This window comes from Bombyx mandarina, chromosome 01, assembly GCF_030267445.1.
Source record: "Bombyx mandarina strain Sakado chromosome 01, ASM3026744v2".
NCBI classification, from domain to species: Eukaryota; Metazoa; Arthropoda; class Insecta; order Lepidoptera; family Bombycidae; genus Bombyx; species Bombyx mandarina.
In genome coordinates, this window is record NC_143208.1 from 3,091,458 (window position 1) to 3,119,448 (window position 27,991).

Below are 27,991 nucleotides of genomic sequence, written 5' to 3' on the forward strand. Positions count from 1 at the left end.
CGGAGTCCATAGACATGTACAATGTAAATGCGCCATCCCCCTTGAGATATAAGTTCTAAGGTCTCAGTATAGTTACAACGGTGGCTCCATCCTTTAAACCGAAACGCGTTACTGCTTCGCGGCAGAAATAGGCAGGGTGGTGGTACCCAACCGTGCACATTCACAAGAGGTCCTACCACCAACGTTTACACCATTATCAAATTAAGTTCTACATGTAATAATATAACACCACTTTTGGACTTCGAATAAGTTCATACCACTAAGGCACTAAGCAGACTGAATTATTTCATTTTCACAACATAATGAATACACATTTGGTGAAAAAACTTACAGCCTCTTTTTTTATTTATTAATTAAAGACTTATTAAATAAAACAGCAATTTATAAAATACACATTAATATTTTAATAGTGTACAGGGTCAATCTAAGCTTCGATACAGACAATAGACAATAGATTCAAGACGATCTATTTTCTGGTAACGGAAAGAAATCGTTTCTATGATAACAATCATTAATAGTATTACAATAAAATAAAAAATTCGTTACATTGAAAACTGTCACATACATAGATTTAATTTAATCATCACATTTATTTTTTTCTCTATTTTTATCATTTAGGTAACAAACTAACATCGATACTGTGATTTTTAAGGTTTTTTTTTTTGTAACATCAATGCGGATAATTTTATTTATATTCGATAGTGTGATTAAAACGTTATTAACAACTACTATTATAGTAACAAAAATATAGAATTATGAGCTTGGCCCGTCATAGTCTTGATGCTTGACGCATTTATGTTTATCAGATCACAATGCAATTTAGGCGTTACGGTGGAGACAAGTGTGCTTAGTGCGAGCTTTTTAACGTTCTCGATAGCGTAAAAGTTAGCTCATATTTGTATGGAATGGGTTCGTTTGCGTACGTTTGCCGCTAGGGGCGCTGTTCCAACTGCATACAAAATTGGCTTAACTTTTACGCTATCGAGAACATTAAGAAACTCGCACTAAGCACACAGGTGGCCAGAGCTTTACGGTATAGCGCCAATTATTATAATTATCAACTCTTTTACTAATTTATTTACAGTGAACACTTTAAAAATAATAGACATCCTAGTGAACTTCTTCAGCTGCTGTCGCATTCTTAATCGCGTAGTGCCACTTCAGTCGGGTGTAGGCAGCCTTCCGTGTTGTGCATCCATTTCTAAATACCCGAAATTTTTTCGGAAATAAACCTATTGTACAGACAACGAACATCAAAGACACATGCATTTTTTCCCTAGGCATATTTTCTTTATTCAACATTTAGTGAAAGTAAAACACTAATATTATCGTGATACATTTCAACACCAAGTTTCTGTATATTCCCCCATCTTAAAGATCACAATCCTTTACAATCTCCACGAAATTGTATTTTAATAATATGTATTATATGGGTAAATAATTATCGAATAATATTCATTGTGATACAATAAATTCCATTAACATCTAACATTTTTAAATTATTATGATGCGAATAATAAAAGTTGCTTCTCACCAATAAATAATAAAATATTGGATGCAATGTAGTAACTAGTCGAAACTGGTTATATTTATAGACTATGAATTTTTTGACAACTTCTGTTAAATATCGTCAAAGCTGAGTTAGGCGTTGCCACTTGTACAGTTGACAAGAATTATTCTAAACAAATGTAACGCATCATAGATTTCATAAACCGATGATCAATGCAAAACCTTAACACTAATCTTGATAGAAAAATAGTGGCAACACTAATATTTGTCGCTTTAGGAAAGAACATGTGATTTTTTTTTAATGCATAAATTCAATGTCCATCGCCTAGAACCGTGAATTAAACATATCATTTGAAACACAGTCGTATTGATACTTAAATTTAATTAATGAATATGATTTCAATACTTCACTCTTTCCGGTAAACATATTATTATTATTTGGATAAAAAAAATTGTATTATTCGACACAAAAAAAAGCAATTTCAAATGCATCAAGTTTGTAGCGCAAATAAATTAAAAAATAATAATCTAGATTCATTTCGGCTATTCATAAAAACAATACGAATAAAAAGAAGTTTACACACTTTTATAAAAATCACTTTCGATCGATATCACTCGATTTAAAAAATTTCACGTTCATTCTCTTCGATATAAAATAACCAACCAAACGTTCTATTGTTATTAGTAAAAAATGTCATTTAAATAAGAATTTTGACGACAAAAATATACTGGAGTGAATTTTTTTATCGGACTAAAAAAGGTCGAATTTTTCACACTAGTTAGTATTTCAGCATCGGCGTCCAAGCGGCTTTAAGCAGTCCGAAACAACGTCGACATAAAATATAATCATTTTTTCTAAACTTAACAATGGTACATTGGACAAATAAACAAAAAAACAAATACAAAAAATCTGAGATCCAATGCCAGACTTCCAGTGAAGCCAACCGGTACAGAACCACCACTCCAATTGTCTGTTTGCTAGACTATATTCATAATTAAAAACAAAAACGAATGGATTTAGTTAGTTGCATACGCTAAAATGCCTACAGGTCTGTCAAAACAAACGGTGAACATTTACCACAAAGAAAAACAGCATACTCAGTAACTAAAACATATAAAACCGTTTAACTTAAATGTCATAAAATTATAGATATCGAAAGAAAGTGTTGCGTCAGTTTCATAAAATGTATATTTGATCTAAAAATACAGGCTCTACAAGCATACATACATAAGCGGAAAAAAATAATTAAATAAAAATATCATTTCCATTTGTTTTCTTACATCGTAAACGTGATATGAGAGCCTTTCGTGAATGGGTTTAAGTTTAAAATTCTATAATCGCTTGAACATAAGCCAAATTGCGTATAATAAAAACCAATGTTGACTTTTGTACAGCGAACAGAAAATAAACTTATGGTGATAATCATTTGATGATGAATGTTACTATAATTTTGTTAGTCCCCCAGTGCAGGCGAATTTAAGATCCGAACTTGAATGTCGTTGGCACCTGAGCTGGCACCGTGAACGAGTAACCTGCAACAAATTATTTACTTAGTTGTATTGAACCCCTATACAAAAAACCTATGGGAATCCGTATAAATTAATTTTCTAATTTCTATTTTTAATTGATGATATTGAAATGGTAATTTTAATATCATTTCAATGACTCTGTACACGTATGTACTGGTTTCTAAAATAAATAATTTTAATTTTAATAAAAACTCCATCATCGGGAGTTTTATCAATCAATTCAATTAATTTATTTTGTTGTTTGATATTTGAATTAATTAATATATTTACTGACTGAATAATATTTGCACGTCCACCTGATAGAAACACGCTGTTCTAATAACTATCAACAAATTTGTAAGCCGTGTTTTAGCTAATAAAGTTTGATTGATTGTTCGATACAAGTATTCGGAAAGAATCAGCCTTGTTTTCACACACAGACAATCACATGCCTAATGTAAGCTTCCAATACATACCTAGTCAGGTCATAAATTCTGTCACATGTTTAATGTAAAATAATTGAAACAAGTTTATTCATTATGTAACCATTCATATACCAAAATGAACTTAACAAAACATAGATTCTTATGACACTAAAGTTTATTCAAAATGAAATCCGTGATTTTGAATACAGGCCTTCAATCTGCGCGGCCAGTCGTCTATCGCAGCACGAACGAGGTCCATGTCAATATCGGCGGCTGCCTTAATCAAAGATGTCTTGAGTGACTCCAAATTGGGATGAGGCTTTGAGCACACCTTTTCCTCCAAGTGTTGCCATATCTTGTAATCTAACGGATTCAAATCTGGACTGGAGGAGGGCCAGTCTTCGTGCCGGATGAAGTCGATTTCACGCGCCGCCAGCCAGTCTTGTGTGCTCTTCGCTCTATGAGCTGGCGCCGAATCTTATTGGAATACCCAGTGCCTGTTATTGAACCTGGTATGAGAAACAGGTTCCACAAGGTTCGTCAGGACTGTATTTTGATACACAACTGCATTCGTTTTTACACCTTTCTCACAAAAATGTACCTCTGTTAAGCCCCAATAAGAAACTCCCAACCATACCATGAGCGAGGATGGAAAATGACCTCGTTGGACACGCGGAATACGGTTGCTCGCTTCTTCACTACTGTGTGCGTACACCTTATCATTTAGTTTGTTGTAGCTCTCTTCTACGGTAAAAAATTTTTCATCAGAAAGAAGAATTTTCCGATATTTTTTTCCCGAGTACTGCTTCAACAAAGCGCGGCATCTCTTCAGTCTCAGGTCCATTAGACGAGCATTCAAACGATGTCCTGTTTTTCTTCGATATGCCCGAAGCCCTAAGTCTTCATTTAACACCCTTTTCACCGTGGTTCTGCTTAACCCCATCTGAAGGGCCAACAGTTTCTGCTAACGCTTGGGATTTCTTTGAATTCGCGGCTTCACAGCTTTTATCACTGCTGGAGTCCTAACAGACCGAGGGCGACTACTTCTTGACCTGTCATCTACACTAGCGTCTTCATTGTATCGTTTGATGGTACGATAAACGAATCTTTTGGTTATATTCAAATTTTTCAGTATGTTAAAAATTTGAATTTGGCGTAACCGCAACGATGCAACGCAATAACTGCAACACGGTCTTCTTTAAGCGTCCACTCCATATTTAAAAATGAGTAAAATTCTAAAAGTATACATTTTTATTTTCATGAACAATTCGAAATTCGAATTCAATAAACTTTTTTGTGGCCAGCATTCTAAAAGAAAAGTTTTTACTGTGTGACAATACTTATGACCTGACTAGGTATATGCCGGGGAAGATAGTGGCTGTAATGGTAGTAGTAATAGCAGCTTAGTATTTTTTTTTTCATACCTTACTCATCAAAACCTCAATCTTAAGTATTAGTACATAAGTATGCAATAAAGTGATCCTTTAAAGTGATTCCTTTGTGCGAATGTGTGCTCTTATTAAACTTGTACATAAGATAAATAATAAAGTGATTGTTACCTCCACTCTGTTCAATGCGTCTGCTGTCCATCTGGGCCTTACGCTGGTCAGCGAGCACAAACACAGCACTCAGTTGCTTCTTTTGCTCTTCACTGAGCACACTAGTTAATGCGTGATACAAAGCAGGCTCGGTGCTCGATAAAGCTGTATAAATAAATAACACACGTTAAATTAAAGCAGCAAATTTAAAGACTCACTTAAAAAAGAGTATCAAAGCTTAATTCTTAAATTTTTTAAATAGAATATCTACCACAGCCTTAAATGACCGTGATTGAAAAGTGGTTACCTGAATTCAGACATCACATCATTAATTTTGCCACTTTGAGACTAGTGAGGTCTAGCTAGTGTCTCAATATTTAATATTTACGACTGCAATGGCATGCTTCAATGTGAGACGGGCGGCTTATAACATTACATTTAAATACGTACCAGAGAGCGTGGTCTTGAATTTAACGTACTCATCGACAGGACAGTCCCTGTCGTCGAGGGGTGTTGTGTAGCATTCAATGGCCGCATCCTCAGGTTCGTAGTCGTCATCGTCCTGCAATACAAACAATTAAATTGAATACCATTTTCTATTTCATATGTACATATTGCATAGATAGGTGAACAAACTTATGGCCTAGCTCGAGTTAAGCTGTAGTTAAAGAGTTAAACTGTAGATTTACACATAATTTTTTTATGATTTCATTTTTATCTTCACTTGATAAAAATACATAAATAATTCAAAATCCCTCATTATTATTAAAAAAATAATAAAAAGAACGCAAGATTAGCCTAATATCTATTATATATTTTAAATTCATATTTTACCTATCTTATAAATGAAAATAAAAAAGTATTCATGGTTTGTAAGTAACAAGTATTATTTTTTATTGCATAGATGTGTGGACGAGCACACCACAGCCCACCTGGTGTTAAGTGGTTACCGGAGCCAATAGACATCTAAAACGTAAATGCCGCCACCCATCTCGAGATAAGAGTTTTTAGGTGTCAGTATAGTTACAAAGGCTGCCCCACTCTTCAGTCCGAAACGCATTACTGCTTCACGGCAGAAACGGGCAGGGTGGTGGTGAGTATATGGTGGTTTAACGAAAAACGAATTTGTTTTCCTGAGTTTATGTTTACATTACATTTGTAATAACACTTTTGAATTATCATCACATTCATAAGAAGACCATTATGGTGAAACAAAATCATATTAATACAGAGCCAGGTACAGATAAAATGACTGTAAAGCAAAATAAACTTCTCATTTTGTAAGAAACAATAACTTCTCTGTCTAATTTAATATACATTTAATTCTACAGTGCGTGGGCTACAGAATAACTACGATTGAGGAGAAACATAACGCACTTAGGCAGACTAGTATTTAAATATGTATAAAATGCGAAAAACGATATGTAAGCATTACTAATATGTTTTAATTTCATTATAAGTTTGCTAGACTGCATTGTCTGTATTTGTCAACTTTTATTTTCAAAGAATATTCAATAATTATTGTTTTCAATCATTCGACTTTGGTCGCTTTTATGAGGCGAGAAATTAAAAGTAACCAAATCTGTTTGTGAATAATTGGCACTAGTATTACATATGGCACATACCAATGGTCAGAAAGTCATGTTTTCCCTTGCAATGAATAATTCATGCACTGGAAACAAATAGTTTACAGAACGTTTAAAGCCTTTATTTATTACACACTGTTTTCTTTATCTATACTAATATATAAATCTTTAGTGGTTTTTATGGATGACACTATTATAACTACTGAACCATGCATCCGATTGACTTGAAACTTGGTATCCATGTAGAAAATACATGTACTTAATGGATAGGCTAATATTTATATGAGTGTTGGACTCCCTACACCAGCTGCGAGGGCGTTAATGATGAGAATCTTTGTGGGGGTGAGAAATAGTAATTTTAATTGCCCAGCGAAGCGGTTGGGTACAGCTAGTACTGTATATTATATACTATGTACACATGTGATTCATATTATATGATGTTGCCATAGTCATAATCTTGAAGGGGTTAATAATATACAGGGAATGCTCGTTAGTGCATCTAAAATCTACACCATGCAATAATGCACACAGAATTGTTAATGGTTAGTAGTTCCGATGTATGTACCAATTGACTCACGTCATCGCTGTCATAGTAATCTTCAATTTTGGCAGTCATCTCGACACCCTGCTGATTGCTAGTTTTTACTGCCATGCGGGCGAGCGTTTCCAGGTACTCGTGGCTCATTTCCTGGATGTCGTCTTCGTCACTCGACAAGGTCTCTATATTAAAAAACGTACAATTAAAAAAGATAGTGTTACTAATCGTCGTAATAAAGTGAAGTGATGCGTTTCGGTTTGAAGGCAGGGTAGTCGTTGTACTGTAAAAACTGAGACATAGAACTCATGTCTCAAGGTGAATGAATGGTGAAAAAAATTTTTTGATGTCTATAATCTATGGTGACCACTTAACACCAAGTGAGCCATGAACTCGTTCACTCATCTTAACAATTAAAAAAATCAAGTTCCGGGATATGTTTTATGCAGCTTACTTATAGTGAAAATCTCTTAATTTCATTGAATGTGAGTAGACAGGTTCGGAAAACATTTGACACATAATATTGAAGTCACAATTGTGATACACACTAATCCATACAAGTGTTGATTTATTAATAAATTATCTACTCACCTTCATCAAGATCCTGGTCATCTTCCTCTGAAGATGAATCATCATCAGCCTCGGCTCGGCTTTCGTAAGCTCGTTTCAAACCATCAAACAGCACCAAACAGGACGGCAGCAGCTTAGGAATGAACTCATCTAGGTTGGGTCGCTGAGGGCCCATGTCCAGTAGTGTGCAAATGCCGAGCACGCAAAGTTTTCTGTCATGAAGCCTGAAGGAAACACTCGTTATTATCTGTTGTCGTCATTATTATTTTTTACATTTAGAGCACCTACACTTAGTAACTCGTGTCGCGTGAATGCAGCATAGTTATAATAAATCAAAGCGAAATTGAAATTATTATCCTACAATTACGATGTTAATAATTCAAACTAAACGACATTAGCGCGATTGCTGTAATCGTGCGACACATACGAGACTAATTTTAAGGTATATTATACCAAGTAAGATTACAACATCAATAACCAAATACTTTACATTTTTTTGTACCTTTGCATGTATTTAACTGTTTTACAGGGGCTCTTAATCTGAAAACTAGTTATCTCCATTCTCTAGCTCTTTAATTCATAACTTTCTACCGAAATAAATGTCTTCAGTTGTCAACTGGCTTTTTTTGATAGCTGTTAGTAGCTTTCTTATTTCTTTGCCGTTTCAAGTATTTGATACTAAATAAACACATATATTAAAGTGTTATTTGCAAATTTGAAATGTGGATGTTTTCTGTTCAACAATAAATTGCAGGAATGGTTTCAAGTAACTTCCTCCATTACCACTATTCAAAGTATTCTTGATATCTTACTAGTTTGAACTTGGTAAAGGAACTATTTGATAATAATAATTAAAACTGAGTCAACATTCATATTTATTTTATCTAGTGTTTTAATGAATTTATTTTAAGTTCATTAGTAAATTGTAAAATCTCATAAGATTTCATATTATTGTTTATTTAATAGGCACAAACAAGACCACTAGCGACAGCAAATTATAACAAACATAACAACAAACTTTATCAATGTATTAACTATTTATAAAGTTTATGTGAACAGTGACAAATAAAGTATATGAAAGACTACTAATAAATTAATCAAAATAAATCGAGCCAAAGGCGCGTAGAGAGAGTTCCGTAGAATTGCGATTTCCGTGGGAAGTTTTAAAACCTTAAATTTTTCTAATGCCTAATCAGTTAGCAATTTCATAAAAAGGCGGGAGCTTGACGTATTCTTAAAATATTGTTTCTTAATGAATCCTATTGTTAAATACATGTAAAGTCTACGTTCTAAAAAAACCAACTTTTATTAAAGCAGAAACAACCAAACAGCCTACTGACATACAAATATAGTGAAACATATATTCCTTGATAGCTGATGAAATGAGATAATGCCCTCTTCACAACCTTGCGGTAAAATATATTGTTGTACGAGACCTTATAAAAAAAATAAGGTTCCAATTTTAATTTAAGAAAATGCTGCATGCTGTACTTTGTGTAAGCATACTTATGAAGTGTCAAAGGCTATTTACTGTATTTACATTTTTTTTCAGATCTTAACCAGGATGTGAAATGGGCACTTATATGTTTTCTTTAATGAAATGGATGATGATGATTTTTCTCATCAAGTAATGAATGGAAACTACCTGTAAAAAGGACCATATCTGTAGCATGAAGCAGAAAAAAATATCTCAGTATAAAATCACCTCAGATATATTGCGTATAAGTATTGCAGTATCTCTCCAGTCATTTTACTATTTGATTAGAATGTAGTTTAAGCATTATTTAAAAAAAACATATTTTTATTGTCTTTTAAATTTTCGATAAAATAATTTGTGTAACTTGAATCGTAATTATATAGAGGAATATAGTAAAATAGAAAATTTGTGCAAGATTTTGGTTACACAATCGAAATTGTAAAATGTGTCTATCGCAATGGACATTGATAACTTAAGAGTGATTGTTAACCTTTTCGCTACGGCAGACAGCGTTTTGTGGCCGTAGTAGTAGCGTAAGGGTTAAAGGTTTCTTTTTTGTAATTTCGATTTGCTAGAGTAGTTGAGACCAACTTGCGATTTTCAAAGATGCCTTAACAAAACTTTTGCAGTGCCAGTACCTAACTGTAATTATGGACACATTCACATCAACATAGTAGCACTCCTGATACTTTCCATTAAGTATTGCAATTTTGTTGTTTCAGAAATTAATACACAATAACAAAAAAATATTAATTATACTATTTCCTAAAAGTCAATACAATCTATGTTGTTCGAACAAATTCAAATAATTGCATAATTTTAAAAATTTCAATTACATTGGCTGGTCATACTTTTTCATTATAAGCAAGTAAATCATCCACAATTGGCTGTGAATATCGCCAAATATGAAATAGACATATTTTGTTGATGGTGCAATAAAAAACCTTCCCTGGACTGTTTTTTCCCCCTACCTATTCACTAGTAGCCTAAGGGGCTATTCCAGCTTCTCACAGAGGGGTGGGTGAGATCAGGGCCTCAACGTCAGAGAATTTAATTACACTAAGCCTATCAAAAGAGTAGTGCTTTGCAGAATCTACCACTGGGTAGAAATCATAACCCACTGTGAAGGGCTTTGTTTATGGGTTACTTCACTCTATTTTACAAATAGCAAACATTTAAATAAGTTATTTCAAATAAATAAATCAAGTGTGTAATGTAATATTTTTACCATGTGCCTCTTTCGCTCATTTTAATTTTAATATAATATTTAATAAAATTAAGTGTTCATGAAATTAATTGACATTATACTTTTTTTGTATTTTTGGTTTTCATATAAAATGTTTAATTTTTGAGTAAGTTCAATCAAATGAGATGCGTATTTTAATAATCCATGATCTAATTGAAAAAAAAACCACAAACCAGTTCGCAACGAATCTGCGTATCTGAAATCGTAATGCTGTATTGCTCAGCTGGCAAATTGATGGATGACATAATTGTCAATTCAATTTGTTTGAGTTTTAAAGCCTGTCTGGCACTGAACACTGGTATTGACATCATGGACCAGGGTACAGTACAGTTAGTAATAAAATATATTTCCCACCACTGGTTGTAATATTGAAATTGATCACTACCCAAATGTTGTAGCTTTTATAAAACAAATATGATTTGCTTCTACATATTATTTTTATCATATTATTATATTATAAAATATTTTTTTTTTAAGCTAATTTGATTTTTATAAATTACTTACATCAGCCATTTGCATAACTGAATCATATCTCAGACACTACATGTTTTAGAAAAAAATTCCAGTGAGCATAAATAAATGCTATTTTGCAAACAAAAATAAAAAGCTACAGTTGATATGGTTTTTGGATCTTATAATTCTATGAAGGTTACAAATGAAAGGTACGCTTACCCCATGAAACAGTCAGTATCGTGGATCCATTGTTTTATGAAATGCTGGGTAATGGACGCATTAGGCACCGCCTCCTGAAGCTTGTCCAGGATAGAAAACAGCAATTGAGGATTGCTGTACAGGATAGCTATGAGGACCTGTTTCAAGTGAATGTTAATGTTTCAGTCAATTGTTCTTTGTTTAATTGTTAAAAGTAGAAAAGTTTCGAGTGTAAGGTCTATGATTCTATGCAGTGGTATGGGCATATCTAAGTACACACACCCACACACATATACCAAATAATGAATATTTTTAATGAAAATAATGAACAAGAAATTGAACATGAACTATGTGATGAAGTTCTTTGGATTCTTAACTAGGTCATCTAAGGCAATATATCAAATCTTAATATTTGATTTATTACCTGAAGCAGCATGGTCCTGAGTTCAGAGGTCTTTACTTTTCTGGTCAACCTATTGAGTACAAGCTCCACAAATGATGGTAGACAATTATCTATCTTCCCAGCACACTGAAGCACCATGACTTCCAGTAATTTCGCTGCATATATCTCCGATTCGTCTTCGGCATCGGAGTTCAGCACCTGAATCAAAGAAAAATAGAATTTTATTTGCATTCTGAAAAGACTAAATGACTTGGAGGACTTGATTTACCACTTTTGCACATGCTTGACATCGCTGAGCTAAGATATCATAAATACGCTAAGCTTTTAAAATGAGAAGAGAATCTAAGTTCAGTAGTAACAGTAAAATATATCAGCCACAATATATTTGTGTCATAATCTAGTTTTAGAGTTTCCAGATGTAAAATAATTTACTCATATTTTTTTGATAAAAAAGATAACAGCACAAGCAAGCACAAACAAGGAAGTTGTATGATATTATGAGCTAGCATATAATATGGTAAATTGTAATGAACTGAAATAAACCTAGGTTAATAGCAAGTTACTATAAAAATCATGTATAATTTACAGAGCAGCATAAATCTTTTCGCAATATTTTCGCTTAGCATTTTGTAAGAATAAAGACTAATTATTTTAAACTGAATTTAGGTCTAGGTCTCCGTTTTGGGTTATTTTTAATTTTAGATCATTGGTATTAAGTAGAGAATATTTAGTTTATATTAATTCTAATATAAAACATTGTAAATGTAAATAGACAAATGAGTTTCATTTCAAAGTTGTTTTCTGAGATGTTAGGTCGCTTTGCTTTGAAAACCAGCTGGTTTTGTTGTTGTTATGATCAGAGTGCACAGCCAGAATGTTTTCTTAATTTTAACAAAGTGTGAGAAATTAACAATATTTTAGTTTATCAGCAATTTTGATTTTTAATATTGTTGTAATAAATATAATTTTACTTGTGAGTCAAATATTTTAAATGCTACAACCGTAACAAATGAATAAAGTTCTCTTAAAACTTCTTATGATATTTTAGTACACACACAGTACTTCACAGCTAGCAGTTTCTAGAACATCTTACTAGTAAAATTTTATATGATAGTAATTTAATTTTTCTAAGATCGCTAAGCACAAAATTCATATTTGTACAAACTAAATTTTAACAAGCAGATAAAGAGTACATACCGCTTTAACCATGTTAAACATGGCTAGTATGTGATTCTCGTTGGACAGGAAGGCATTGGTATCAACTGTTACATAGTTGTGCAATACAGGCATCATGTCTGTAAAGTAGTCAAACCCTTCCTTCTCAAAGACTTGGTACAACAATTCTAAGACCTTCCACATGTCTTCAGATATGCTTTTAGCTGTTAGATTGCATAGTAAAGTCATGGCTTCTTCATAATATTCTGAAAAATTTATAATTTTGAAATTAGTACAAATTCCAATTTACAGTTTCAAAATATTTTAGTTACTTTTAAGATTCTAACCAATAATGTTGTGATGAAGGATGTGTCCAACTACACGTAGGACAGTTTTTTCGAGTTGTGCCATGATCTCCGGGTTATCTTCCATTACATTTAGTACAGTCTCCATAGTTGTAAGGAGGCCCATTGCTGTGATGGCCTTTTCATCGGTGCCTGCATCGGTCTCAATTACCTTACTGAATGTGGTAGCAAGGTGGTCTGTTATCTCAAAAGCCATTGGCATTAGCTGCTCAGTATACATTGGCACGATCTTTTGCAACACATTAGCAATATGGTCGTTCTCAGTCTCACGGATAACCTTCAGTAGTTCTGATGTTACTTCCTTAACTTGAGGTTCGAGGATCTTGTGCACCTTTTCCTGTGATGTTAATAGCATCTGTACTGCTATAGCCGCTTCTACTTTGACGGGTAAATCAGTATCGTTCAACAAAGAATCGACTGTAAGGCGAACAGCCTCAAACAAAAGCTGCTCGCTCTTGAAGCGAATGCTCGCAAAACAATGTAATACCCAGCAACCTCTGGCTCGCATATAACCTAGTGGGCTATGGAACTCAGGGAAGACATACATGCTAAGGAGGGAATCAATCTCGTCCTTGTAAAACTTCTTTTTGACAAGGATTTCATTCAGAGTGCCGACCATGTGAAGCGCACCATCACGCTGCCTCGGACCATACTCTCCATTCTGGCAGGTTAGTATCTGCATACAAAGTTGCATAGTCCGTTCGAGCATTCCCTTTCGCTTCTTGCAAGAGGAAATGAGCAAAGACTGTGCTGCTGTTACAGGAGAAACATAGTCCTCGAAAATATCTATAAATTTAGAAAATAAAAACAATTAGGGTATGTTTAAAAAAAAATTCATTAATTACATTATTACATATATAAATAAGTACCGAATTTGATGCGTATGTATTCATGAGGATCATTTTCCCAGAGGTCTTCGTCATTTTCAGAATAAGACATCAGGGGGAACAGAACATCTTGTATGATGGCGAACATGTGCGGCTTCAGTAACTTCCAAGAATGCGAGTGGATTACGCTGTTTAAGGAAAGCAAACATTAAGCTCATTTTCGTAAAACCAAACTATGGACCTTTTACTTCAACATACTGCTAAAATAACCTAGAAAGAGGTAACTGGGAATAGCTATGAATCCTAGAGTAGCATAATTTAAAAATATTACTTCTTTATCTGCCAATATGACAGTTTTATTTATATTGTCATATTTCAAAATAGCCAAGCCTAACGTTTTATCTATGACAGGGTAGGCTTTTGCGCCACGTTAGTGTAAACAGTAAAGGCTCCTTATTCGAGTTTTCACAAACGCGGATTATAAAAAAGGTAAACCACGGTTTCTGTTTTCGCGTCATATTTACGGAACATACATAATATATATTATATATTTATTTATTTTCATATGCTCCACGAATAAAGAGCTTTTACTGTTTAATGCAACATGCAGCATTTCAGTATCATGTTAATAGGCAATATTGCTATATATGATATTGTATAAATAAAGAGCCTTGCATTAGAATTCTTAAAACTTAAATAACACTCTGTTCATGAGTCATGAATAGATAAGAATCCGTCTATATTACTTTTAATAAGAATCGAATTTCTTTCAAAGAGAAATATGTACTTAAGCCTCGTGGTACTTTATAAACTCAGTTGGAATGTGGACTCTCGGGACTATGAAATAAACTCGCGGGCTTTCTGTAAAGACATAAAAGTACCGGCGAGATGGTCAGCTATCGATATATTTATAATCAATTGGGTATTATGTTTCAATAACCCAAACAGTCGACAGCGTAAGTTCATTACAAAAAAAAAATTGCGTTTGCTTTTCATCATATTTTGTCGTCATAAGAACAAGGGCTAAATACTTCAAATCGATAACAATGTCATACTAACGGCTAACCTTGAAAAGAATATTTAAACAGACACATTGTGATTATACCGAATCTAGTATAACACCAATGTTTTTCCAACTACGTGGTTGATATACTTCGATTTGTGACTGTCGCACAGTGGGTCGATTCTATGATTTTAGTGACTTAGGGACCAACTTTGTTTTTTTATAATTTTTTTTATGCAGATAGATAGAGCTCGTTAATCTCAATAATAATTGTTTTGGGTAAAAATTACAAAAACTTTATAGTTTGGTCAGAAAAATGTGTTTTGTGATTTTTTTGTATGGAGCGGGTCACATTAAATTAAATTCCTGCTAAGTACCGCGAGGTCCCGCTTTGAAACTTTATTTTCCTTATACCTTGTCTAGTCTACTATCATTTGATGCTATGAACATGTGCATAAAGTTGCAACTCTGCCAAATAAATGGATCGAAAAAAATTAATAAATACATAGAATAAAAGCCTTTATATTTTTTTTCGTAAGTGCTTTTAAGTTAAATTTGATATGGATTAGTAAGTAAAAGCACGTAATGATACCCATAATTACATAATACCTAACAACAATACATTTAGTAGGTCTCTAATTATGCAATCTCTCTAAATATTATATATTTTGTTTCACCTTTCGATCTTTGGGTCAGAAGACGAAAGAAGATTGTGTAAAATATCCTCATTAGTCGACGTTCTACTTCTCATTCTTGAATAACATCTCTCTGTATATTTCCGAAAATCTTTATTGCGAGCTTCCGCTGCCTCTTCCGAGAGTTTACCTATACGAATGGCACCAAAGTTCTTCATTATTATATATCACTGCCATGTGCCAACAATTTATGGATACTCGAAGGCATATATAATACCAGGGATATACATTAACATACAATTCTGCAGTATATCTAAAAAATTCCGAAAAATTGGAAACGCGCTCTCCAGATGCAAAAGAGTGAAGAATCACGTGAAGCCTCTCTATTAAATCTTTACGTATTCCTGTTATGCGGGCTGTTTCTTCTGCATCCCTGAAAAATCTTCTGGCAGTATTGCCATCATTGGTTGTTCCTACTCCTTGCTTGACAACATCTATAAGTAAACCGCATTCCTTTTTAAACGCTTGCTGTATAGCGCTCTTTCTGATTGATATTTTTTCTTTGTCATCCCCCCTTGCAACCCCATTTCTTGAAGTCCAAACGATAAGACGCAAACAAAAAAGTGTCATATAAAAAATAATCTCACAGGAAACTACATACGATGAAAAAATTGTGAAGTAATAAAATTATATTTACCGATATGAAGTAAGCACTCCATGCATCGTATCCAGGCATGTAAAGATGGCATTCCATACTGGAATATTTCTTCATTATTTTCTCTTTGATAAGCAAGTCACTCCAAAAAACTTTGACGGTTTTGCTTTGCAAATATCACAGACAGCAGAAAATGTTTCTGAAAAATATGAGGTTATTTTGCCGTCTATCATCATCATGTGCAATTGATGCTTAACTTCAACTTGTTTGATTTTTGATGGCTGAAGTCTTTCTATTTCTTCTGTTATGCTAGCTTTTATAATTGTCACTGTTGACTGCGTTTCTTTTGTAAATTTAAACATTATTGGACGGCAATAAAAAGTTGATGAGGTCGTTTTCCCAAACAATTGTTCCATCAAATTTCTGAAGCCTTATAGGAACTAGACTGACCATGAAAATAGATGAATCATCAAACTCTGTTTCAGTTTTTTGTTTATAATTACTTTGACCTGGGGCTCTATCAAAGCCTATTTGCTTATAAGCAGTAGCTCTCTTGCAGAGTCCAAATCCGAAGTAATCACATCTAAAAGCCTATATAGCGCCAAGTTTAGTAATGCTTGCATTTTAATAGCAGCTCCTTCTTCTGTAATAATTACCTCGTCTTTCCCTGGATAACATTTGGTCTTTTCTTGCTTAATTTTATATTAAGAAGGGTATAAATCAGACCCATTTTCACTTGCTGCTTCTCTTAGGTTTATATACTGCCACTTAATTTAAGTGAAACTAATATTGCCTTATCAGGAGAATATGTACTACTTTTCACTTTACTTGTAATTAAATACTCATTAACTTTTTCTAGATCTTCGGGGTGATTTGACAAGTGGTTCATTATTTCTCCTACATCTTCATTTCTAGTGTTTCTCAAACTAGTAATTGTAGTAGCTTTCATTTCATCCGGGGATAACGAAAGCGATTGGTAAATTTGTTCAATGCGTCTTCGTTTTTGCCTGGATCCCAATTCTTCAAAAGGTTTTCGAGGTGCAAAAATAGATGTCGAGGCTTCTGTAGTACATTTGAGGGTGGTACATTTTCAACATCTTCAGTATTAGAAATCTCGAGCCTTTCATGTGCAGTGTTGATAGCTTCAGGTATCATTCCTTCGGGCTAGTTTATTGCACATTCTAACCAATCACATTTTTTTCTTATAAACTGTGCTAACATGCGACTACTTCGTTTCCATATTGCACTTATATTTGAACAAAATTGCGTACTGAATTTTTGGAGCTCAACATTTTTCTCTTCGGTCACGTTTATTTGATTTTGTAGGAATTGAAAGAGTTTTTTATTATCAGACAGCGACTGTAGTTGCTCTCTTAAAATCATAAATAATCCTAAATTGTTAACAAAATTATCAATTATTACGGAAACAGCAAGATCACAACGACAATCACGAGATGTTAGTAGTAGTACGAATAAACGAACACTAGTTAGTATATAATAAACATGGTCACTTTATACTTTCAGAGACAAACAAATGTTTACTATATTTTCTACTACCCAGTAATGGCTACTTAACTAATTATCCTCATTAAATAATGTTAACTATCTTAATAATTAGAGAGATTGCTTAATTAGAGACCTACTAAATGTATTGTTGTTAGGTATTATGTAATTATGGGTATCACTACGTGCTTTTACTTACTAATCCATATCAAATTTAACTTAAAAGCACTTACGAAAAAAAATATAAAGGTTTTTATTCTATGTATTTATTAATTTTTTTCGATCCATTTATTTGGCAGAGTTGCAACTTTATGCACATGTTCATAGCATCAAATGATAGTAGACTAGACAAGGTATAAGGAAAATAAAGTTTCAAAGCGGGACCTCGCGGTACTTAGCAGGAATTTAATTTAATGTGACCCGCTCCATACAAAAAAATCACAAAACACATTTTTCTGACCAAACTATAAAGTTTTTGTAATTTTTGCCCAAAACAATTATTATTGAGATTAACGAGCTCTATCTATCTACATAAAAAAATTTATAAAAAAACAAAGTTGGTCCCTAAGTCACTAAAATCACAGTATCGACCCACTGTGTGTCGGTATATTGCAATACCAGTAAAATTAGAAACGACTCCATTCTTCACTAACGACCTCTGACGTCACATCAAATAGTTGACCATTTCATGTAGATAATTTGATTGCATTTGCGAAGTTTCAGCCCTAACGCAGTTAATATTATGTAATTATAGATATCAACTTTTTGAGAGAGAAAAAGTCACCAATGTATGGATTCCTGTATTATTTTGTTTGCCTGTACGGCGTCTAGACTATAATTATTTGATAAATTATTCAATAAAATCATACCTATGCATCTATAAAATATTAGAACAATAACAACTTGAAACCACGAATAGTGGACTTTATGTTGATTGGAATTGGAATTGACTACCGTGAGACTGCTATTACCAGAGTATTATTACGTTACTTTAGATCATAGTACAATTATCATTTTTTTTTTCTTTCCTTGAAGTCTCGAATAATTTAAATATTACATGACATCATCGGTCCATTATGGTGACATTGCAAATGGGTAATAGGGTATCTAGGGGTGGAGAGTTCTTGTAATGTTGCCGTTTCTGATTCAAAATTGTGTGATACTAGAGTTTAGTTTTCTTCACCTTTTTCATGTTACCTTCAAACTATGTACGTCTCTGAGGGAAACATGATAGAACGTTTCTCCGTAAGGAAGGTTCGAGATACAATCTCCTGCTATGGGCGGTTGCTGATATTGCTCGTACATGTTTTATTTTAGAAGATTGAACCTTCGCTATACAATTTGCAAATAATAAAGATTTCTTTCCGGAGTTCACACCAATACAGAGAATAAAAGACGACGGATGTGACCTGCCTGATTTTGTTTGATAATGTTTCTATCACAGCAATAAGGAACGTAGGAGGCAGGTATGGCAACATTTGTAGATGCAACTTTGGAATTAGGTAAAAATCTATTCGAAATGGTTTTTGTTTTAGCGATCAAATTGGTGCAAATCTGAGCACGTTAGGGTCGAATCTGTCGTATTCCAAGTATATGCTCGCCTATTCGTCCTGATGAAGCTAGAAAGGTCACCAAGCTAGAAGAAATCCCTACATTAAAAAGCCGGTTGAAGCATTTGAAACTACAGGTCGGTCACTGATGACATCCATTTTATTTAGAGCTACATAGAAATAAATAATAGTTTAAAAAAACTAACAAAATACGCTTTTATAGAAAATCCAACTAAAAAATAGTGGTACATGGTATCAGTAGTTATACATATTTTATGAACAATATGAGTAGAATGGTTATTTTCATATCCTGAAAGGCACCTCAAGCTTTTTTACAATAAAATTATTTTTTCTTACACTATTTTTAATTCAAATTTATTAAAATTTATTTTTAATTTTTTAGTTAAATCTCATTTTTTTAAATATTTTTTCTAATATTCAATTGCCATCGGTCCTTAATAAGTATACCAAATTTCGAGTTAATCCGACGTTTTGAAGGGGTCAAAATCATGTTCAAAGATTCCGTTACAAACATACATACGTCTGAAGCTAATAAAAGCGTATTAAAAAAAACAACCTGAAAACACAATATTGTAATAATAAAAATAATAATATAAATTACCAGTGATCGATGTAGCTGAGCGTCTGCTGGAGTACACGGGGCGATATGTATATCTTGTTCCTGTACTGATCCAGGATCCGAAGGAGCACGTCTAAGATACCACCGGTGAAGGTGGTGAGGTACCACTCCGCGAACTGGACGTACTCCTCACGCGCGTTCACCGGGCTGCCATACCTGATACGGCAAACAATTTCATTTATCAATCGTTACTGTTTCGCTCTTGTGTTGGGGTGAGACTTGAAAATTTAATATTATCTGTAGATTGTTTTTTTTTATTGCTTAGATGGGTGGAAGAGTTAACAGCCCACCTGGTGTTAAGTGGTTACTGGAGCCCATAGACATCTACAACGTAAATGCGCCACCGACTTTGAAATATCAGTGCAAGGTCTCGGTATAGTTACAACGACTGCCCCACCCTTCAAACCGAAACGCATTACTGCTTCACGGCAGAAAATTAAATAGGCGGGGTGGTGGTACCTACTGGTACGCGGACTCACAAGAGGTCCTACCACCAGTATTTCGTTACAACGATTTCAAGTACTTTGAATGTCAGGATTCAGTCAGTCCATCAGACACTTACACATCACAAGCTATCTCGCGCACAAGTAATACAATAGTTGTTATTAATTCAATTATTTTTTAATATGGTTCTACATATGACGCTCATAGTCCTACTTGTTATGTCAAAAGCAAAGATAATTAGTAGTTTTTAGTTACAGTGGTTTTTTTCACGAATTCCATAATATATACATAATATTTATAATAAATTTCAAATAAATAAATAAAAGATATTCTCAATTCGACGCGTAGGTTTTTAGTGTAGTAAATAGTTATTATTATTTAGATTACCCAAAATAGACAATATTGTGTTTTCCAAATTTTACCAATGTTAAAACAACGTCGAAAATATCTACGATGATAATTAAGTAACTGACAGCTTTTCTTCACACGTGCGAGACTTATTTCCCGTTACATAAAGCATTCCCGATCCTGCGGAAAGAATGGAAAGCAGTCGACGTCACCCAAAACACGTCATCTCGGATCCTCCCGATCCACTGACGGTGCTTCTAGGTACTTCAAGCACCGGTCACCGTTCTCGTCAAACCCGTCGCTTACGACGAAGGGCTCGACGAGTAAATGAACTCTCAGACACAGACAGCCCACTGAGTTTCTCGCCGGATCTTCTCAGTGGGTCGCGTTTCCGATCCGGTGGTAGATTCTGCGAAGCACGGCTCTCGCTAGGGTTTGTGTTAGCAACGTCGTCAGGTTTGAGCCCCGTGAGCACACCTACTAGTTAGGGTTACGCTGGAATAGCCTCTCTAGGCTACCAGCATAGGCAGGAAAAAAGAGTTACATAAATGAATAATGAAAAAAGTAATGAAATAAAATTTGCTGTTACAGCTAATATTTTCTAAATTCTATTTAAAATAAAATTCATTAATTTCCAATACAACAGAATGTATTGCATTTATAGTTATACTTTGGTTGCACCTGGTTACCTCCTAACTCTGTACATAAACTTAATAATAATAATTATAGTGCACGCCACAAACTAGTCATTATTATTTAGAACTGCGTTTCGTACGTATTTTTTTCTTTAGGAACAATTCATTTAAATTTCAAATATGATTTCCTGAACTAACAACTCTACACTTTTCCGGGTTTTCAAAGTTATTATATATAATATTTGAAATAATAGCAATTCTTATTCCGACAACAATGACTCTGCCTATATAACGTTGCTAGGAGCCTATATTAACAAACTATTTTAATATGAAAAATTAGGGACATAGTAGAGCTTGTTTTTTTAAACAATCGATCCAGAGCTTTAAAATCAAGAAAGCGCTCACGTAATGATAGACGCCGGATAAACGTATGTGAGCAGGCCCTTATATTCTATCTCAACAATTTCAAACATCACGTCCACAGACTTAAAAAATTTAAAGCGTTTCTTCTGTAATAAAATTACATTCTAATATTCATAGGATCTAAACGCGAAAACCGCAGCCGTATTTTAAGTGACGTAAACGGGAATGATCAGCTCACGAATTTGCCGGGTAAACTTCGACGACTGTCGCATTAGGCACGAGACCAAAATCTTTCGGACTCTTCAAACGAATGATAGAATGATAGTCCCGAACCGTGCCTGTCTCACACTCATAAGCCCTACCAATTATACAGAAGCGGATTTTTAATGGGTCGTTACCCAAATTTACGTGAAAGGCAGCTCGATGCTGTGTTATCGATTTTTCTTCTTCGTCGCAAGACTCCCGGTAGACGATCACTCTGCCAATAGTGTTCCGAGAATGGCTGTCATGTTTCTAGTGAAGTTTTACATTCTGGCGCCATTCCCCCCTCCGGTTGCGCGTCTGGTCTTTAATTGCAGAAGTCAATCTGTCTTAACTGGCCAGCAGTCCATCGTGCGAAATATCTGCCATACCAACAGACTTACTTGTTACCGATTATATACTACATTCAGGATTCGAATAGTACATTTGGAAATTTCGATGGATTAAATGGACGTTTATGAGTCCCCGTTCTCGTCGAACCCGTCGCTTGCGACGAAGGGCTCGGCGAGTAAATTAACCCACATACACAGCCCACTGAGTTTCTCGTCGGGTCTTCTCAGTGGGTCGCGTTTCCGATCCGACGGTAGATTCTGCGAAGCACGGTTCCTGCTAGGGTTCGTGTTAGCAACATCGTCAGATTTGAGTCCCGTGAGCTCACCTACTAGTTAAGGTTACGCTGATGTCTAGATGTCTAGACCATCAGTTTAGGTAGGAAAAAAAAACCCTGTGTTGATTATTATCAATTGATTATATTATTCTAAATAAGTTATTATATGTACAATTTATAGATAAACGAGACAGCAAACGGTCTAGATTGACATTCAAGGAGAATGATAATGGCAGTCACTTGCAATGAGAATCGTTATATACAAATTTGTCAATTATTAGATACTACGCTTTGCACAGTAGTATATTTTAGTAAAAGAGAGCTAGGTTTCTTTTATTTGCAAAGACATCTGCATTAGCTTTACAGAACTCTACTGCATGCAGTTTCATAGGCGTGACGTCATTTGGGGCGAAATAAATAACGAGCAAAGATTATTCACAAATACAGAAAGATTGTCCATAAATGTGATTCATGTTTAACACGTTGTACTCTTTACGAACAACCGGTGTGCGTACTATATCATTCGGCCTAAGCCAAAATCAGGGAATCTAAATTTATAAAACGCGATAATTTGTACAGAAGATAAAATTAGCGACTTTTACCGTCTTGTTTGGATATTTTAAAAGATTCACGAGTGACCCTCATTGTACAAGCGTTTCAGTAAGATAAGGCTCATCAGCGAGCATTGTGGCCTGAATGAAAAGTACTCGATTTTTCATATGGCGTTAAAGGTGTTAAATTTTATGTAAAGATTTAATACAAATAATTAATATTTTACAATCAAATGCTGTTTTAATTATCTTATAATTTACTTAATTTCACTTATAGATGATATTACCTTGCCTAATAGTTTTAAATTTGTTATTGAAATCCAATAACCTATTTGGATGAAAATTGCGGTAGACTATATGACCTACCTTTCGAATAGGCGATAAAGCGTGTGAACAGCCCACTTCTTGCATTTCCACCAGGGTAGCTCCATCCGTTCGTCCTCGTCAACTTGGAGCGTGGTATCGGGCACGGGACGTTCCATTATCGAACGCAAGACTACCATCCATTTTGTAAAGGCATCCCTGGTTATCAAGTCCAAAGGTAGAATATACTGAAAAGAGGTTTCAATTCCAAATAAATTGCTGTAAAAGTGAGCTTAGTTTGATAAAATACACATTTTCACATCGCCTTAAGGTTTCGTAAAAAAAAAGTACCTTTGTTAGAGCATAGAAGCATTTCAAGATCTGCTTCTGTATCAAAATTGATTCAACAGATTGATCTGGTTCCAAGTTAACTATGAGATTATATATCATAGGGAGAAGCAGGTTCATAGCTTCTATGAGTGGCGTTCGTTTCTCGGAAATGTGGTATTCATAGTTCTTGATCAATTGATACAAACATTGTAGAGCGCCCATCCAACTATTAGCGTCAGGATTTTGTAAGAAAATGTGTATTTTGTCCACTATTTGAGTCCAGCGCTCTGGAAAGTCATGTTTTATGATAGTCTTCAGGCAGACACACAACTGTACTCTGATTATTTCAGGAGCCTGGACGATCGCCTCTACTATGATGTCTCTAATCATAGCGCGATCCTGCTCGTGGATGTTAAATGGGATTGGTTCTCCCTCTTCACGCTCTTTATCTTGCCATCCTGACGTGATCAAGTTCTTAAGATAGACGACACCAGCTTGGCGCACTGGTATGTTGACATCATTTTGCATAACAACTTGCAGTAGAGCTGGAGCGAATCCGATTATCTTATGAATCTAAGACAAAAAATTAAGAAAGTGAATGACATTCTGTAATAAAAAGTAACATTCAAGCATATAAAAATTAAGATCATGAAGAAAATGATGATGATAACTGAAATAATGGAATAAGCATTGGAAAAGGCAACATGTATAAATAAATAATATAATAAATGTATGTAAGTTGTCAGAAAACTAATCGGGAAACAAACAAACAAATGAGTCGTCTATTATCAAAGGTGGCAATCTGTGCATTTGGACAAAAAAATGTTATTGATATGTCAATACAGATTGATTTGAATATAATCGTCTCCTTCAAAGAATACGGTTCAAAATTGCATTAAATAAAGGTTAATACTTAACCTGTTATTTATCTAAGATGTCGTTCAGAAGAGCTTTGTGACTGCCAATGGAATACAAAGTCAATAATTCGTTTTTCTGATTTACCAATAATTGTCCAAAAGTCACATTGCCGGCTTTGATAATAGTCGACTCAAATATTCTTTTTACAGATGATCAATTCTTATATTCTTTGCCACCACAATTGAAGCCTAAGGACATTATTTTTTGTTTTGGTATAATGTATTAGGAATTCCATTATTTTTTATAGATGTAAGTGGGTAGTTATATTTTATTTATTACAATGTAGACATAAGATGAAAAAAGTCACGAAAACACAATGTATGCCAGCTGCTGCTAAATGGACCAGGAAGAATCCTATTTATTTAGAATCATGTATTATCACATTTAATTATTCATCTAAATCTATACCTACAATAATCAACATTTTTTCTGTCATACAGCAAGTAAACAAGTGTATGTTATGTGCAAATGCAATTATGCTCCATTTTAATTTTATGATGTGAAAGCCCTCTTTAAATTAATATGTAATACACTAAAATTATTGAAATATATATGTACTGAGTTTTTTAATTGTGTAAACGGGTGAATGAGTTCCAAGGTCCACATGTGTTAAATGGTTACTCAAATGGTAGCTCGAAGTCTTAATTGAATAGTATAATGGGTATCTAACCATTCAAACAGGAATATATAGTATATTTATTTATTATATATATATTTATTTACAGGAATATATAATACACGGTAGAAATAGGCAGGATGGTAGTACCTACCCATGAAAACTTATAAATTCGGCCTAGAGATATCTCAGTATTATTACAAGCCCATTCTCCATGTGTATGCCTATATCCTTTAAGTCGCCTTTTACAAAACTCAAGAGAAGAGATCAGGTAATGTTAAGTTAGGCTAACACTAGAAAGCTATGTGAACAGTTCCTAGAAACTTTCTTGTAATAATAGAAAATAAACAATGTGAAATAGTAGCAGATTCTAAATTTAATTACAAATACTACAAAGTGGACTAAAGATGGTAATTATAATCTTATTGCATCAATCTGCAGTGAAGAAATTATGCATTCTGGTTTAAGAAGGACAGCCACTATGTAAATGCGAATTCATGTTGTCTCAATGTTAGTAGTGGCATTTAATTAGCATATAATTTGGTATTTATGGGCTTAAAATGTTGCTTTTATTCTTCATTGTATGAGCTATGTAAGCTTCATCTGGAGTTATTCTATACAAGTGGTGATTTCTCTTTGATTCTCCTATCCACTAATGTTAAGGTACTAAACTAAACTTAACTTTAGAAACTAATTTTCAGATTTTTTTCTGCACATCAGCTACAATTGGCTTTGGACAATATACCAAAATGTTTGTTCACTTTATTAATCTAAGCTAAACACCAATGTGATTGAATGGATTTGTAATGATTCAGATGTCTAATAATGTTGATTATGACAATTACATTGAGATCTAAAGTGAGTTTTTTATTGAAACATAACCAAGTGAACATGAACTTATTATAATTGATTTTAATCCATATTTTGAATAGGTATTAATCTACCAGATTTTCCTAACAGTTATCAAATGTTTCATTAAGTATTCAGCAAATGCAATCACCTAGTCCCGTAGACATCCCACATACTATATTTAATATACAAAGGCTATTAGATATATTGCTCTTGTAGGCAGACGAGCTTACGGCCCACCTGATGGTGAGTGGTTACCGTCGCCCATGGACTTCAGCAATGCCAGGGGCAGAGCCAAGCCACTGCCTACCGTATAGATATAACCAGAGACTTCAAAAAACAAGCAGTATTGATGCAAAATCTTGAAATGTCTTAAACTATTTTTTTCCATAACTTGTAGTTTGATTTCAGAACCCTGTATGATTTAAATTCAGTTAAATGCTACTATTAAATTTAGTCAATCATAAGATAATGTGAAAATAATTAAAATGTTAAAAAAATATATTCCACTGTTAATGAAAAGAAAGACAACTACATTCATCAGTTTACAGATGCTGCAGTTCACAACACCCAGTAACACAGGTCATGCTCTCATCTCACCCCCACCCCTAACTACACAGATCAATAAATAACATTGCACAGTTCAGCATGTACTAAATTGAACCTGAGATCTCTTTTACATTGTTTGTATTATGCAATTTTAATAGTAATATAATTCCATTCAATAACTGGCTTCACCACTCAGCATTTTCATTTGATTACAAACAAAAACAAATACCTTAGCTCAACAGATGAGTGTTGTTACAACAATATTTTTAAAGGTATCACTTTTTGGAGAAGATTATTTATTCTGAGATGTTTTGTTCTAATTAAATATAGTTAGTTACAAGATCGTGTCAGATATTATTTAATTACACCATTTATTTCCAATGTTTAGCAACAAACTGACAAATGATGAAATACGCGGCAAATATAGTTTCGTATTAGATTTTTTTATGTATAGACAAACACTCATACATTTTCCTATTAATTTTACTATTAGCATCTAGACAGGTAGTATACATAGGTATTATTACTAGGTAGCATTTCGTCAAGATTCGCTTTATTGGTGGACAATAGGCTAAATCTTTAACACAGGATTTACCATGCGCGGACAAAAATAGATCAGTCACGTCGAACAGGGTTCTGGGATATTGAATACAAATATTTCTTAGACATGCGAAAACATGGTTCTGAAGATCCATACCTGCGCGGCATGTTACAAAGCAACTTTTCGCAAAATCAATATCTTAGAATAGGAAGTTCAGCAATTTGAACTGTCATATTATTTAGTCGGGTTATAAAATTACCGAGCATGTGGAAATGGATTTAAATTACCTGGGAAAGTTGCTCTTCTGCTTGTTGCCGTTGATTAGGATCAATAGTGGCGCGTAATATTTCAATTAACTTTCTGGTATCCATATTTGTGGATTGTACATTAAATTACTTGAAAATTACTTTTGTCTCACAGCGGGGCACGAGCCACCGGCACCGGGCGTGGAAGTGAAAAAGACATGTTCTCTATGGCGCAGGTCACGTGACATCATGGAGATGTTGCCAATACAAACTCTTAATATCCAAAAATTTTCTAGTCCACTTTGACTATCTAATAATGTTATTACAGATTTTTTTTTTCATTTTTTCAATAAACTTGGTTATTTGTTCGTTTATTGTTTTGTTGCTGTAATATAAAGAAATCGTTTAGAAATCCGTAAGTTGGAATATGGCGGTAGAGGTCGTTGTCCACTAATAAAATCGAAATACAAAAGTTGCTCTGTATAACCTTACATAATTATATACGTAACCAGTTGTACCCGTCCGCTTCGCTGGGCATTTAAAATTAACATTATTATTTCTCACCCCCACAAAGATTGTCATCGGTTAACGCCCCCGCAACTGGTGTAGGGAGTCCAACACTCATATAAATATTAGCCTATTCTTAAAT

The 27,991-nt window shown here is 34.0% G+C and overlaps 1 protein-coding gene across 2 annotated transcripts; it reads right to left on the bottom strand.

Moving 5' to 3' along the window:
- Positions 1-380: 380 nt before the first annotated feature.
- On the bottom strand, positions 381-27,611 carry msk (importin-7 msk). 2 transcript variants are annotated; one of them, XM_028177144.2, is made up of 14 exons: positions 27,385-27,611; positions 23,646-24,197; positions 23,358-23,542; positions 19,765-19,938; positions 13,839-13,984; positions 12,952-13,755; positions 12,647-12,870; positions 11,471-11,647; positions 11,068-11,204; positions 7,694-7,896; positions 7,145-7,287; positions 5,432-5,543; positions 5,003-5,146; positions 381-3,042 (listed from the first exon to the last, which is right to left on the bottom strand). In XM_028177144.2, the coding sequence occupies exons 1-14, from the start codon at positions 27,466-27,468 to the stop codon at positions 2,987-2,989; spliced, it is 3,141 nt and encodes a 1,046-aa protein (XP_028032945.2). In that variant the 5' UTR covers positions 27,469-27,611; the 3' UTR covers positions 381-2,986. The 2 variants fall into 2 exon arrangements, with proteins under 2 accessions (XP_028032945.2, XP_028032935.2); XM_028177134.2 differs by having other exon boundaries at positions 7,133-7,287.
- Positions 27,612-27,991: the final 380 nt, after the last annotated feature.